Genomic DNA, 12147 nt, shown 5'->3' with positions numbered 1-12147 from the left:
CGAAATGATTGAAAATACCAAGTAATCTATAAGTTCTAAGTTCATGCAATGAACGTTGATTCGTTGGATCTTTACTTGCTCAATACAAAAAAGATACAAGGTTATGAGCTAATTTATAACTTTTTTACCAATTTAAAATTACATTTTCGATGAAATGAAAACTTTCTTTTTTTTCAAAAGTTATGCCAACAATTATGCTAAACCGGGGCCTAAGGATTAGGTTGGTGTATTATTTACCCAGAGAACGGGAAGCTATGAACAAAAAGGGATAGGCTGCTTTCTTTAAACATAGCTAAGCTAACTACATGAGTAAGTACATTACATATCCAACCCTCCCAAAAACACTTATTTACCTCATTTTAACTCAAATATCGTAATAAGATTTTTAATCTCTTCTTCCCCTCGTTGATTTTCTAAAACATGCATCATTTTTAAGAGGTTAATCTCTTTGAGTCAGTTTTCCTAAGCTACTACTACCTTTCTACATTGTTTACTCATCGTGTCGGAGTGGAAAAAGAGATCATCTCGCTTACCTTCCTCATCCATTCGAGAGCTGCGAATTTTGGGTGAACCCGAACTATATCGGTCTAAATCAGCAACAGGTGAATGCCTCAAGTAAAGGGAGGAAGAAGATGATGAAGAAAAAGCATCTGAATCACAACTCCTCCATGGGCTGTTCCACCCTTGGACTGAATCACCAAATATAGAATCTATTAAGTCATCAGTGCTGGTAGAATCACGTGTGCTATCAGTACAGCAGGAACCTTCATCAGAATTGACGCTAAAAAGAGAACTATCACTTGACGACGAGTCCTCTAAAATCCTTTGCAGTTGATTGTATTTTGAATAAAAAGATTCAATACTGCTAGGAGTATCTGAATGAATCAAGCTGGGGTGGAATTCATCAAGACCCGAATATGTCAAAGAATTGGACTTCAGCGGATTTTTTGAATTGACACTCGATGGAATGGCTTTACTTCTGTTCTTCATCAATCTTGGGGCCCGAGGTGAGCACCTGCAAGATAATTTGGTTAAATAACCAAGCAATGACGTCATATAAACTTCTAAAGCAAACTCAAGAACTGAGATTCTTTACCTGGCATAAAGAAGCATATATGCTCCTTTTGTTAGAACTCTTTCGAGTTCTGTAGATGTTACCTGCCAAATTATTACCGCCCCGGAAAAACTTGAGAGGTGATTTAACATAATTAAAACATAACATTAATGAGTAACATGAAGATAGAACATAAAGCGGGTGAAATTGAGTGAATATTTTCAAACTCAATATCTTGTGCTTTAGGGTAGCATTTTTGGCCTACAGATTGGTGCATCAGACAGAAAAATATAAAATGCCTCCAACTTAGACATCAAAAATAGATGCCAACCGGAGTATTTTCCAATTTTTTCACTATCTCAAAAGCCATTAGAAAAAAAAAATTGTTTAATGCAGTCCAGAATCAAAAGGAAGAATACAAAGTCACCCTTGGTTTATTTCAAAACATTAGGGAGTATTTTTGTACAACTCCTTTTACCCAGGAAAATTAAGTGATTGTAAAGCAAAGGATTTAAAAGAATCGATGATTATTAACATGGCAACTACAGCTAAAACATTACATATGGGGGGAAAAACCCATTAAATTAAGGGAGAACAAGCCAAACATGCTATTACAAAAATTAAGGGTAGGAAATCAAAATATAATGTAGATGAAAACATAGATCGAGGAAAGAAGCATGCGGTAAATAAATGAAATGGCTTAAGGCATGCAGATGATAGTTGTAGAGAACATACCATGCTGTCATCAATCTTAAACCACTTGTTTTGAGCATTTTTAACATAGCACAAGTAGTGACCCGAAAATGCTGCATTCATGATATCCAAATGGACCACTACTCCATAGAGCCTGTATATGGGTGATTTATCACTTGTCCCACTCATATATGGTGCCAAGTTCAAAATCTCAGGGAACCGAATCGCTTTGTTAAGCTTTCCAAATTTACCGGACTGCGACATAATACACACTTAAACTGTAAGAATCTGCAAAGAACAAAGAGCAAAATAACATTCTTTATCGAAAGTTGTACCTGAAATCTCTTCAATGCAATTGTAAGAATATTTGGAGCCTCTAATATTGTCAACTTCTTTTTGGCCTTCTCATAAGATTTGCATCTGAACAAAACAAAGACAAAGTGAACAAACCTCAAAAATTGATGTCTTCTAGAAGTACAGAATTTAGTTCAGGACCTGAAACCAAACAGACTGCATGTAGTGGCACAGTACCATCACCAATGTCAACAAACACAAAAACTCAACGAAAAGGTATGTTCAATAAAATCAATCAGAGTAATTCTATGCCATTTATCAATCTTTGAGGAAAGACAAACTTTTTTCACATGCAATTTTAATTCCATTACAGAAGTTCTGTTAAATTTGTTTATTTTTCAGTATACAGATCTATCACAAACATAAGATAGAGTTGTCACATTTCAACTATCAATGAAATTTTGGCAAAAAAAAGGGGGGGGGGGACTCAATGAGCTATCTCTGCATAATCACATGACAGAGAAGACAAAAAGAAAAATGTATTATGTACATAAACACTTCTTATAGCTTCCAAAATTTAAGGTAAATCTTTTCTCCAGAAGCATCAAAATACAGCCTAGAGCTTCTTCGAAGTATACTCTTTATAGAAACAAAGACCATATTTCCAACAAGTTCAAGAAAGAAGCCGAAGAAAAAGAAATAATGGTTTTGATTTTAAGCCTATCAAGTTAGGAATTAAGGAGATCTAAAAGTTAAATTGTCAAATTTTAACCTACCAAAAAGGGGGACAAATAAAAGAACAAGATTTTGAGCATAGGACTGTTTCCATAAAAGTTCATCTTCAAGTCTTTTTGCATGATATTGATGATACCATTTATACAATATCTAAAGAAACTTCTGAAAAATTTTGTAAGCGAATCAACCTGCTACATTGGTACTTATTTTCTCCATCCAGAATTTCAGTCCTAGTAAACCGCCGAAGAGCCTCTTCTAGGGTTCCTATATTTCCTTCAATTTCAACTGTTAGGTCCATCATTTTTTCATGACGTTCGGACTTGCCTTGGCACTTCATGCACTTTATCTGCAGAAAATAGTAACAAGTTTACATGCATCATTTGCATTTTAACACAAACTCCTGATGCAAATAAGAGCTCTAGTGCACAAGAGAGAGAGAGAGGAGAAAGTGGGGCCAAAAAACAGGTTGGTCTTAGTTTTTACCTTTGACCGAAGGTAGCCTCCAAATGTTAAGCCAATTAAAGTTGTTTCTTCTTCTAAACAACCTGATGCAGCCAACCCAGCTTCTTTAAGACAAATAGATTGCATAGCATCAATAGCATACCTGTCAAATGTAATTCATCAATAAACTAGTGCAACATCATTTAAAGGATTGCTCATTTCTCATGGAGTAAAACATTATTCAAATGGTTCAAGAATTAAATATTGCTAAACCTATCTCACCTTAAAAATTCATGTGCATCTTCCTCTTTCCCATTAGCAAGTTGACTGCCAATATTTTGTAGTTGGGAAAGTATTCCCATAGGGGACAGCGGTGATTTCCCATCTTTAGCCTTCAAAATTAATTTTTCAAACTCACAAGTGAAACACCAATCTTTCTTTGCACCTAAGAAAGAAATTTGTAGTAAGTCATCCAACATGCTACCTTGAAGCACAAAAATGTAATAATTCCAATTGGAACATTAGAGGGACATACATGCTTTGGAATGGATTCCATGAAGAAAGTAAGCAGTCAGAGGAGGAGTGAAAGTCAAGCATTGAAGGACAGCATTGGCATAACAGCTGTGCAAAGTAAACAGCAAATTAACAGAAAGTGAGAAACAAGGAATAAAATAGTAAAATATACACATCCAAGGTACAACACAGCTTAAAGGATGAAAACTTAAAATTTAAAATTATGCATGTAAGGAATTACTAATTGAAACAGCATGGGGCAGAAACATGATCTAGCAGTATTGTTCCCGATTCAGAAAATAGGTAACAATTGGACTAGTCTAACCCAAACTGTCCTTCAAGTCCACACATTTACTTCTGCAATTTTTTCTGCAATTTCTGTTAGCCTAGATTTAGTGGCGTAATTTTTTGTTTATTTCTGTTCTTTTTATTTGTGATGACCTGATGTGAGAAAATAATTTTCTGTTATATTTCTTACGTTTTAGATTTCTTTTTCTTTTCCTTTTTCTAGATTGCCATATACCTTTACTTAAAAAATTTTCCCTTCATGGATTTTTATCTATCTTGCCTCTTTTTCAGGTGCATTTAAGGGTCCCAGATCTGGATTTGAATATGTTAGCAATGGCATCATAATTAAATAGGCAATTTTGGACTGTTATGGATTTTAACCTTGCAGAAAAGTTATTTTAGGATAGGGCTGTTATCGGTTCATAAAATATCTTTTGGCCAAAGGTCCATATATTTGTTTATTTCTAAGGTTTTGATAGGGATTGATCGCACAATTCTGAAATTTAGAACTCATACAAAGGGTGTTAGAGTCATTTCATTATCTTTTTATTTAATGCTACAAATTATAACCCTTATGGAACCGAAAAGAACATCAGGGTGCTATCAGAAGAAAGTCAAGGTGGCTACGCGGGAAACACTTAAAGTGCAATAGGTGTAGGTGGATTTACCCAATAATATAATATAAAAACCAGATCATGTTCAATAATTTTTTCCATAATTGTTCATTATGATAATAGAAAAATCTTATGCTACCTGTTACCACAATTTACAAGGCCACGTGGTTGTAATTCCACCTTGTTCCAACTATAAAGCTTGACAAATGATTCATAAGGAAAAATTCCCTGCAAAAACAAAACAAAATTCTAACAAAAAGCTAATATGTTGAAGGCAAAGTAAGGCAAAAGGAAAAACAACTTTAGGCTTATCATTATATTCTCCACCAACCTCATTACTAACTCCAAATGGATGGTGTTTTGGAAATTTAGATACTCTGAATTGATCAACAACTTTCCACATTGAGGTTTTCAATCCATTCTTACCGTTAGAAGAATAACTTGAAAACTGAGATAATTTAGCGAAATTTGCATGAACATCATCAAATTTTCCAGATTTCACATTGGGAACAGCATGCACTCTGTCACTGGATGAATAAGAATCAGATGACTCTGACAAATGAGAAGCATTGCTAATGCTAGGTCCATTAGTGACAACAGTAGAGCCTGATTTTTCAAAATGGGAAGATGACAAGCTACCGACTAGTGGAACATCTATATTGATAGCTTCTCTGGGATTTATAACATGCTGAATATTGTTAGATCCGCACTCCCCCTGGTTGGTGCATTCAGAATTTAAGGACTTAGAGTTTCCTTCATTCGGAGAATCTAAACCAGCATTTTCGGACAAAACTACTCCATCTGAAAGCTTGGAATGCCCCAAAGTAGTAGCACATTGAGTAGCATCATCCAATTTGGCATCTTTCACCTTGGAGACTTGCGGATATGAGGAAGAAGCATTTCCAGCCAAAGTAAATGAAAAATGTAAGGATGATCCAGAATCAAGTAAGGCCCTTTTACCGCCTTCTTTATGATAAGAGTTAAACGACTCATTGTCATCAACACTTGTAGATGGAACTGATTCCAAAGTTCTGCCCCAAAAATCAGAAGAAAATCTAGAAGCCTCAGCATTTGAGCCCTCAGACATATCACTAACACCTAATCCTGAAGAACTAGTTGCTCTGCACTGGCTCTCTTCACTTTGATCAGGCTTGCTATGACTTAATTTAGAAATTTCATCTACAGAATCAACCAACCTGACAAATTTAGGGGATGATGGATTGGTTTGATCCACATTGTTGACAACAGAAGTCCAAAACGTGTCAAGATTAACATCAGCAGATGAGGAACCATCCAATTTATCAAGCTCATTTGAACTTACGCTCTCACACACAGAAACATCATCAGATGATTCACTACCAGCTGCAGACGAAAATCCTGAAAATGAAGCACTGGAAGATTCTGGAGCAGAGCTCAGTCCTTCCCTATCAGCATGAAACTCAACCTTTGCATCATCATCCTTCCCATCTAAAACCACAGAAGAGCTAGAGGAACTCAATAATGCAGGTCCTGTGATGGAACTAAACAATGCAGATTCAGTAGAGGATGTTCCAATTAACTTTGCATGCGACTTTTCTTCAATCTCATATCTATCTCCATATTGGTCTTGATTTATCGCCTTCTGACCATAATCGCTCCCCTCATCATGATTTTGGTGTACGGCAATGGCAGGTGGGTGGCATTCTTCCTTGTGACCTTGCCGCCAGTGAATAATTTGACACTTCGCAGAACTAAAACATCCAATTTTTGGTATAAAAAGAAAAACTGTTAAAAGACCTTCTACAAAATCAATTGTATCATTAGAAAATAATGCTAAACACAGACATAACTTACTATTGTTGTCCCTTCAAATCAGTAAAAGAAATCCTTAGAATTACAACAAAGTGATTGGGGGAAAGCTAAAAATATTTTCTCTATTCATTAGGTGGATTTTCTTTTTGTTACTTTTCCATCAAATGAACCACATTTTTAATGATTCGCAAATGTAGTTAGTGAACATACACAACCTCAACTCTTACATTAAAAAGAACTCCTAAACTGCAGACAAAAAAGGCACAAAGGAAAAGGTCATTTTCAAGAGGAATTGTTTTTCTAATATCCTGTCTCTGTAACATAGAGATAGGAGGCTCAAACATGTAATTTACAAACCAAAACATTTTCAGAAAATCAGCATAAACATCCACCAAAAAATTGCAGCATTTAAGACCAACTCCAAACTTCCCATCAATGATAGATTGTGGATGTTGGGTTTAAAATTAATTTTCACAAAGTCTTCTAAATTGCTTCGTTGCTCACTACATAAACACTTACACGACTACCGTACATTCACACATGTTAAAGCGTATTTCAACTAGACCCACACTCGCCCTGCGCTAATTGAAACACTTATCTAATCAAATATTTTTTCGATTACATACTCTTTAAGACAGTATTGTCAGATAAAAGAATCAGTTTTATCTCAAATACATTTGAAACAAAATCGCCTAAACAAAAAAAAATCTCAATAATTATAAATAAATTAGAACAATAACACGAAATTAACAAGCTAACGTACCAATATCGAACCCCTTTACAGCGAGCGCACCGCGTGGTAGTAGGACAATAACAAACAGCACACTGTTGATAGTTCCACGAAATAGAAACCGTACCGTATTCAATAGTCGCTTCAAGCTCGACTCTAGCCGCCTCCTCAGAGGCCAAAATCAAGAGCCTCTTTATCTCCGCTTGCCTTGCTACAGATAACTGCCATTTCCGCCTTACGAAAAAGCCGATCAAAGGAAGGAGGGAAAGCACGAGCACCAGGCTCGAAAACCCTAAATCCCAAATAAAAAGCATTTATCCTGCAGCCAATACCAATAGGCATCCAAAGTAGTCGGCAAATCCTACTCTCCAAATCTCAGCACTATACATAGATTCCAACGACGTACCCGTCTTGATCGCTTTCGCGATGGAACAAACTCCGGCCGTCGAACATGCAACCGTAGCCGTTGGTGTGGACTGAAACAAGACGGTTGAACTGCACCGTGATCTCGAAAAATAGAATAATGTTATAATTTTATAAAAAAATAAAAATAAAAAAAAAACAAATCTAGAAGGGAGTGGCAGTGGGAGAAGAATGTCGATATTGCTTGGGTTAGCAAAAAGGTGAAAGTTTAAGCTTCTTGTTGAGCTCGGAGGATTTTCAGACAATAAATTTTTTCCCTTTTTTAGATCGAGATTTTTACAGGGAGAAAGGGAAATAAAAGGAAAATAATATTAAAAAGGGACATTAACTTAGGTGTGTTTGATTGGCGGAAAATATTTTTCATTTGGAAAATAAACTCCAAAACAAGGGAAAATGGGTTACATTTTAGGAAAAATGTCTTACCCTTTCAATTTTCGTAAGACATTTTTCGTGCTCTTCTCTTTATCGTCTCCTTCATTCCTTCTTTCATTTCCGGTAGAAAACTGCTTCTATTTATCGATTTTTCAGTAACTTGTTTTTTTAATTATTCAATACTTGTTTTTTTAACACAATTACAAATAATTTATTTGATATTAGTTTTTTTCAATTTATAACGATTAATATGTAGCTTAATAATTGATTATTATTATAAATAAATCATTGTAATATATGTAAAAATAATTTAAAATATAAAAATTTATTAATATAAATTAATATATGTAAAAACAACTTTCTGAAAAATATTTTCAAAAAATCTGTCAAGCAGCAGAAAATATTTTACACAGATTCAATTAAACACCAAAAAATATTTTCCAGTAGATTATTTTACAGAAAAATAAAATATTTTCCAGAAATCATTTTACGAAAAATATTTTACTCTCAATCAGACCTTAAATATTAAAATATGTTATTAAAAAAGGAAAAATTGATGGTCGAGGGGGAAAAGGAATTTTGTCTTCAGGTATCGAGAAGCGTGAATTCTTTGGCCATCAAATATTCGAACCAGGGTGGGGGCCACGGGTTGAACCGGCTAACTTCCGGTCTTTTTCATTATTTATTAGCGGGGGTTGTTTTTGATTTGGTGATGGATACTGCGTTTGGACGGTCACAGTAATACGAGGAACCGGACGGTGGAGATTTGTTTTTGATTTGGTGGAGGCCGGAATCTGATGATGATGGTTCACGTACCATAATAATTATTCCATTTCCAGTCTTTGAGTTTTCCCTCCGCTGGAAATAAACCATTCCACAAGCAATTGCTTTATTTAAACTATTATTATTTTATTTAAATATAATTATAAATTTATTTAATGAATATGCCCGAATTAACCTTGGGATTTGAATTTCTTCGACAAGAAAATGTTTCCCTTGTCTACCATCACATCATTAATTCATGATCAATTTTCTTTGTTTACATTAATTGAATAGCAAATAAAATGGTGAAAAGTTAATTTATTTGATTCTTTAATCTTAGAAAAAATATTTTTTTTATTTTTTTAAATAAAATTTCAGATTGGACTTTATTTAAATAAACTACATTACTACACATATGGTCCTAAAAAGAAAAGAGAAAGAGCCCAGTTATTAGACTTGGCCCAACAAAAGGTAAAACTAAAACAAAATTAAATGGAAACCTAATCGCCTAGGAAACCAAAAAAGGAAACAAAAGTCTGAAACAAATTAATGTTGCCGTTCTACCTGCCCAATCAGCATCAAAAGAAAATAAACGTCTTGTCTTTTCATCTTTCTTTACTTCTTCAAGACGTTTTCAATTCACCCAAGGGCCTGCTTTAGTCACTCTATTACCTACCCTTCTCAGACTCCCCTCACTCCATTTTATCCCCTTTCTTATTTCAATCTGGTTCTCTCACTCTTTCATTTTCCGCTTGTTTTTCTGCAACTTCAGGGACACTTCCGACCAGGTAATCTCCTTTATTACTCTTCAACGCTTCAGTTGCTAAGATATGCCGAGACTATTTGCTAATCTTGGGATATACTCAAACCTACAATCCTTAAAATTTAACAGTAGCTGATGAATGTCATGAATATACGCACTGACCAATGATTTGTCTGGGCTTTTTGTTTTGCATTTCCTTATTATTGACAAAGAGTCTCCTTCAATAATAACTTTTTCCCACTGCATGTAAACGTCGATCTGGAGTACTTTTCGACACTCGACTGCCTCCGTAGCAAAGGCTGATGAAACCCGTTGGTGGACCTCCAAGCAAGATAGGAGAACTGTACCCTCTATGTCTTTGGCCACTATTCCCACAACCGCTTTATTTTGTCTACCTTCATATGCTACGTCAAAATTGATCTTAACAACTCGGTCAGATGGCCTTTTCCATTTTTTAACAAGTATAGAAGTTTGTGATCTATTTTTACCAACCTCATTTAACTCTGATGTGTTGCTATGAACAAATCTCCCTATATCTTTTCAAGATTTACTCTCTTTTTTATGCACTCTATTATTCCTGTCTCCCCAGATAGCCTATAATGCACAACAAAAGATCCGACACTGGGATGCCGAGCTTTGTGAAAAAACCCAGGTTAGCCACTGTAGAAACCCCATCTGATTATCTTGCAAACACTTATGAAATGATAACTCTCTCCACACTGATGTTGAAACAGGACATTCACGGAAGAAATGGTCCATAGTTTCTGTTCCTGAGCCACACCGGGGACATACTGATGTATTCGTTAGCCTTCTAAGTAGCATATTAACACGTGTAGCTAGGAAATTCCATGATATCTTCCAAGCTGTAATTTTTATCTTTGAAGGAAGATCTAGTAGCCATAGTTTTCTGTAAAAGTCCTTATAGTCGGCTTGTAAAGCATAAGCTCTAGGATCATCTTCAGTACTTTGTAATAGTTTATAGGCGCTACGTATTGTGTACTCACCCGACGCTTCAGCACTCCAGACTTGGAAATCTTCGTGTGGTCTTTCTGCCAGCAGGATACCGAGAATCATCTCGGTAACATCCTCCGAAAAGTTATACATTATCAACTCCTTTTTCCATGTTCTACTATTTGATCTATTAACTCCGCAACTTTAATATCAGTCAAATTCGTAGTTAAAACTGGTAACCTGCCACGCGGTAAAACTGGAATCCAATAATCACGACTTATCGAAATATTCGTACCTCTACTCACATTCCAACATAATCCCTCCGCTAAAATACCCTTAGTAGCCCAAATACTTTTCCATGTATATGAAACGTTATTCCCCAATTATGAATTTAAAAAATCAACTTTTGGAAAATATTTTGCTTTTAAGACTTGTGCTACTAAAGATTTTTGGATTATTCAAAATTCGCCACCCCTGTTTAGCTAGTAGTGAGATATTGAATTGAGCCATATTTCTAAAACCCAACCCACCCTCTTCTTTAGGTCGGCATAAGTACTTCCACTGACACCAATGGATACCTCTTCTCCCATGCGCTTTCTACCCCCAGAATTTAGCAAATATGATTTCAAATTCTCCACGAGTCTTTGGTAATACGAAGCACGACATAGCATAGGTTGGAATGGCCTGTAGCATCGATTTAATAAAGACTTATTTACCTCCTTGAGATAACATTCTAGTACTCCACCCATCAATTCTAGTAGAAATCTTCTCTTTTAAATGCTGAAAGGATTCTTTCTTATGTCGACCAACTACATTCGGAAGCCCTAAGTATCGTTATAAGTTTGTTGAGATCTTTACCCCCAATATTGTCGAAACTTTTTCCATATTTTCTTCGGATGTATTTGTGCTAAAAATATGGTAGATTTATTGAAATTAACACATTGCCCAGAACACTTTCCATATTCTTTCAAATTTTCTTTTAGTACCCTAGCACCCTTATCTGATACTTCCCCGAACAAAATACAATCATCTGCAAAAAGTAAGTGAAATTTCTAGTCCTCTTCTGCTGGGTTTTGCACCTTTTATCAAACCCACTTCTGAAGCCATTCTCATCAAAGATGATAATCCCTCACTACACATCAAAAATAGAAAAGGGCTCAGAAGGTCTCCCTAACACAGGCCTCTAGATGGTGAAAAGATTCCTTCACTTTCCATTTATATTAACTGAATAGGACGTTATGGAAACACAATTCATAACCAGCTTCACCCAATCGGATGTGAAACCCATTCGTAACATCACTTCCTTCAAGTATCCCCACTTAACCATGTCATAGGTTTTGCTCATATCAAGCTTTACTGCCATATATCCTTTTTTTCCTGTGCGCTTCTGTCGAAAAGTATGCAAGATCTCATAAGCTAGCTGCACGTTGTTAGTTATTAGCCTTCCCAGAGCGAATGCACTTTGAGCAGCATCAATACATCTTCCAATAACTGCTTGCAGTTGGTTTACAATTGTTTTTAGGATTTGAGGTTTTTGGGATTAGCACAATGTCCGTGTGATTTAAAGTACCACAACTTGCACCGTTATTTAAAATTTCCAAACAGAGATTTGTTGTTTCCTTACCGACGATATGCCAGAACTTCTGAAAGAAAAAGGCTGGAAAACCATCATGTCTTGGTGCTTTGGTAGGTCTCATTTCCTTCAATGTCGCATGCACTTCTC

The 12147-nt window shown here is 35.6% G+C and overlaps 1 protein-coding gene across 2 annotated transcripts; it reads right to left on the bottom strand.

Moving 5' to 3' along the window:
* Window positions 1–255: 255 nt before the first annotated feature.
* LOC107910219 (ubiquitin carboxyl-terminal hydrolase 17) lies at window positions 256–7884 on the bottom strand. Of its 2 annotated transcripts, none has more exons than XM_016838002.2 (11): window positions 7187–7884; window positions 4964–6362; window positions 4772–4860; window positions 3753–3838; window positions 3500–3662; window positions 3260–3380; window positions 2965–3122; window positions 2083–2167; window positions 1790–1957; window positions 1097–1158; window positions 256–1015 (listed from the first exon to the last, which is right to left on the bottom strand). In XM_016838002.2, exons 1-11 carry the CDS (start codon window positions 7465–7467, stop codon window positions 463–465), a joined length of 3165 nt encoding a protein of 1054 aa, XP_016693491.1. In that variant the 5' UTR covers window positions 7468–7884; the 3' UTR covers window positions 256–462. The 2 variants fall into 2 exon arrangements, with proteins under 2 accessions (XP_016693491.1, XP_016693490.1); XM_016838001.2 differs by having other exon boundaries at window positions 1790–2002; window positions 7187–7883.
* Between the last annotated feature and the right edge of the window lie 4263 nt (window positions 7885–12147).

Source organism: Gossypium hirsutum, chromosome D02 (assembly GCF_007990345.1).
Source record: "Gossypium hirsutum isolate 1008001.06 chromosome D02, Gossypium_hirsutum_v2.1, whole genome shotgun sequence".
Classification (NCBI taxonomy): Eukaryota; Viridiplantae; Streptophyta; class Magnoliopsida; order Malvales; family Malvaceae; genus Gossypium; species Gossypium hirsutum.
Note: the sequence above shows the minus strand (reverse complement) of the source record. Positions and strands in the feature narration are given on the sequence as shown.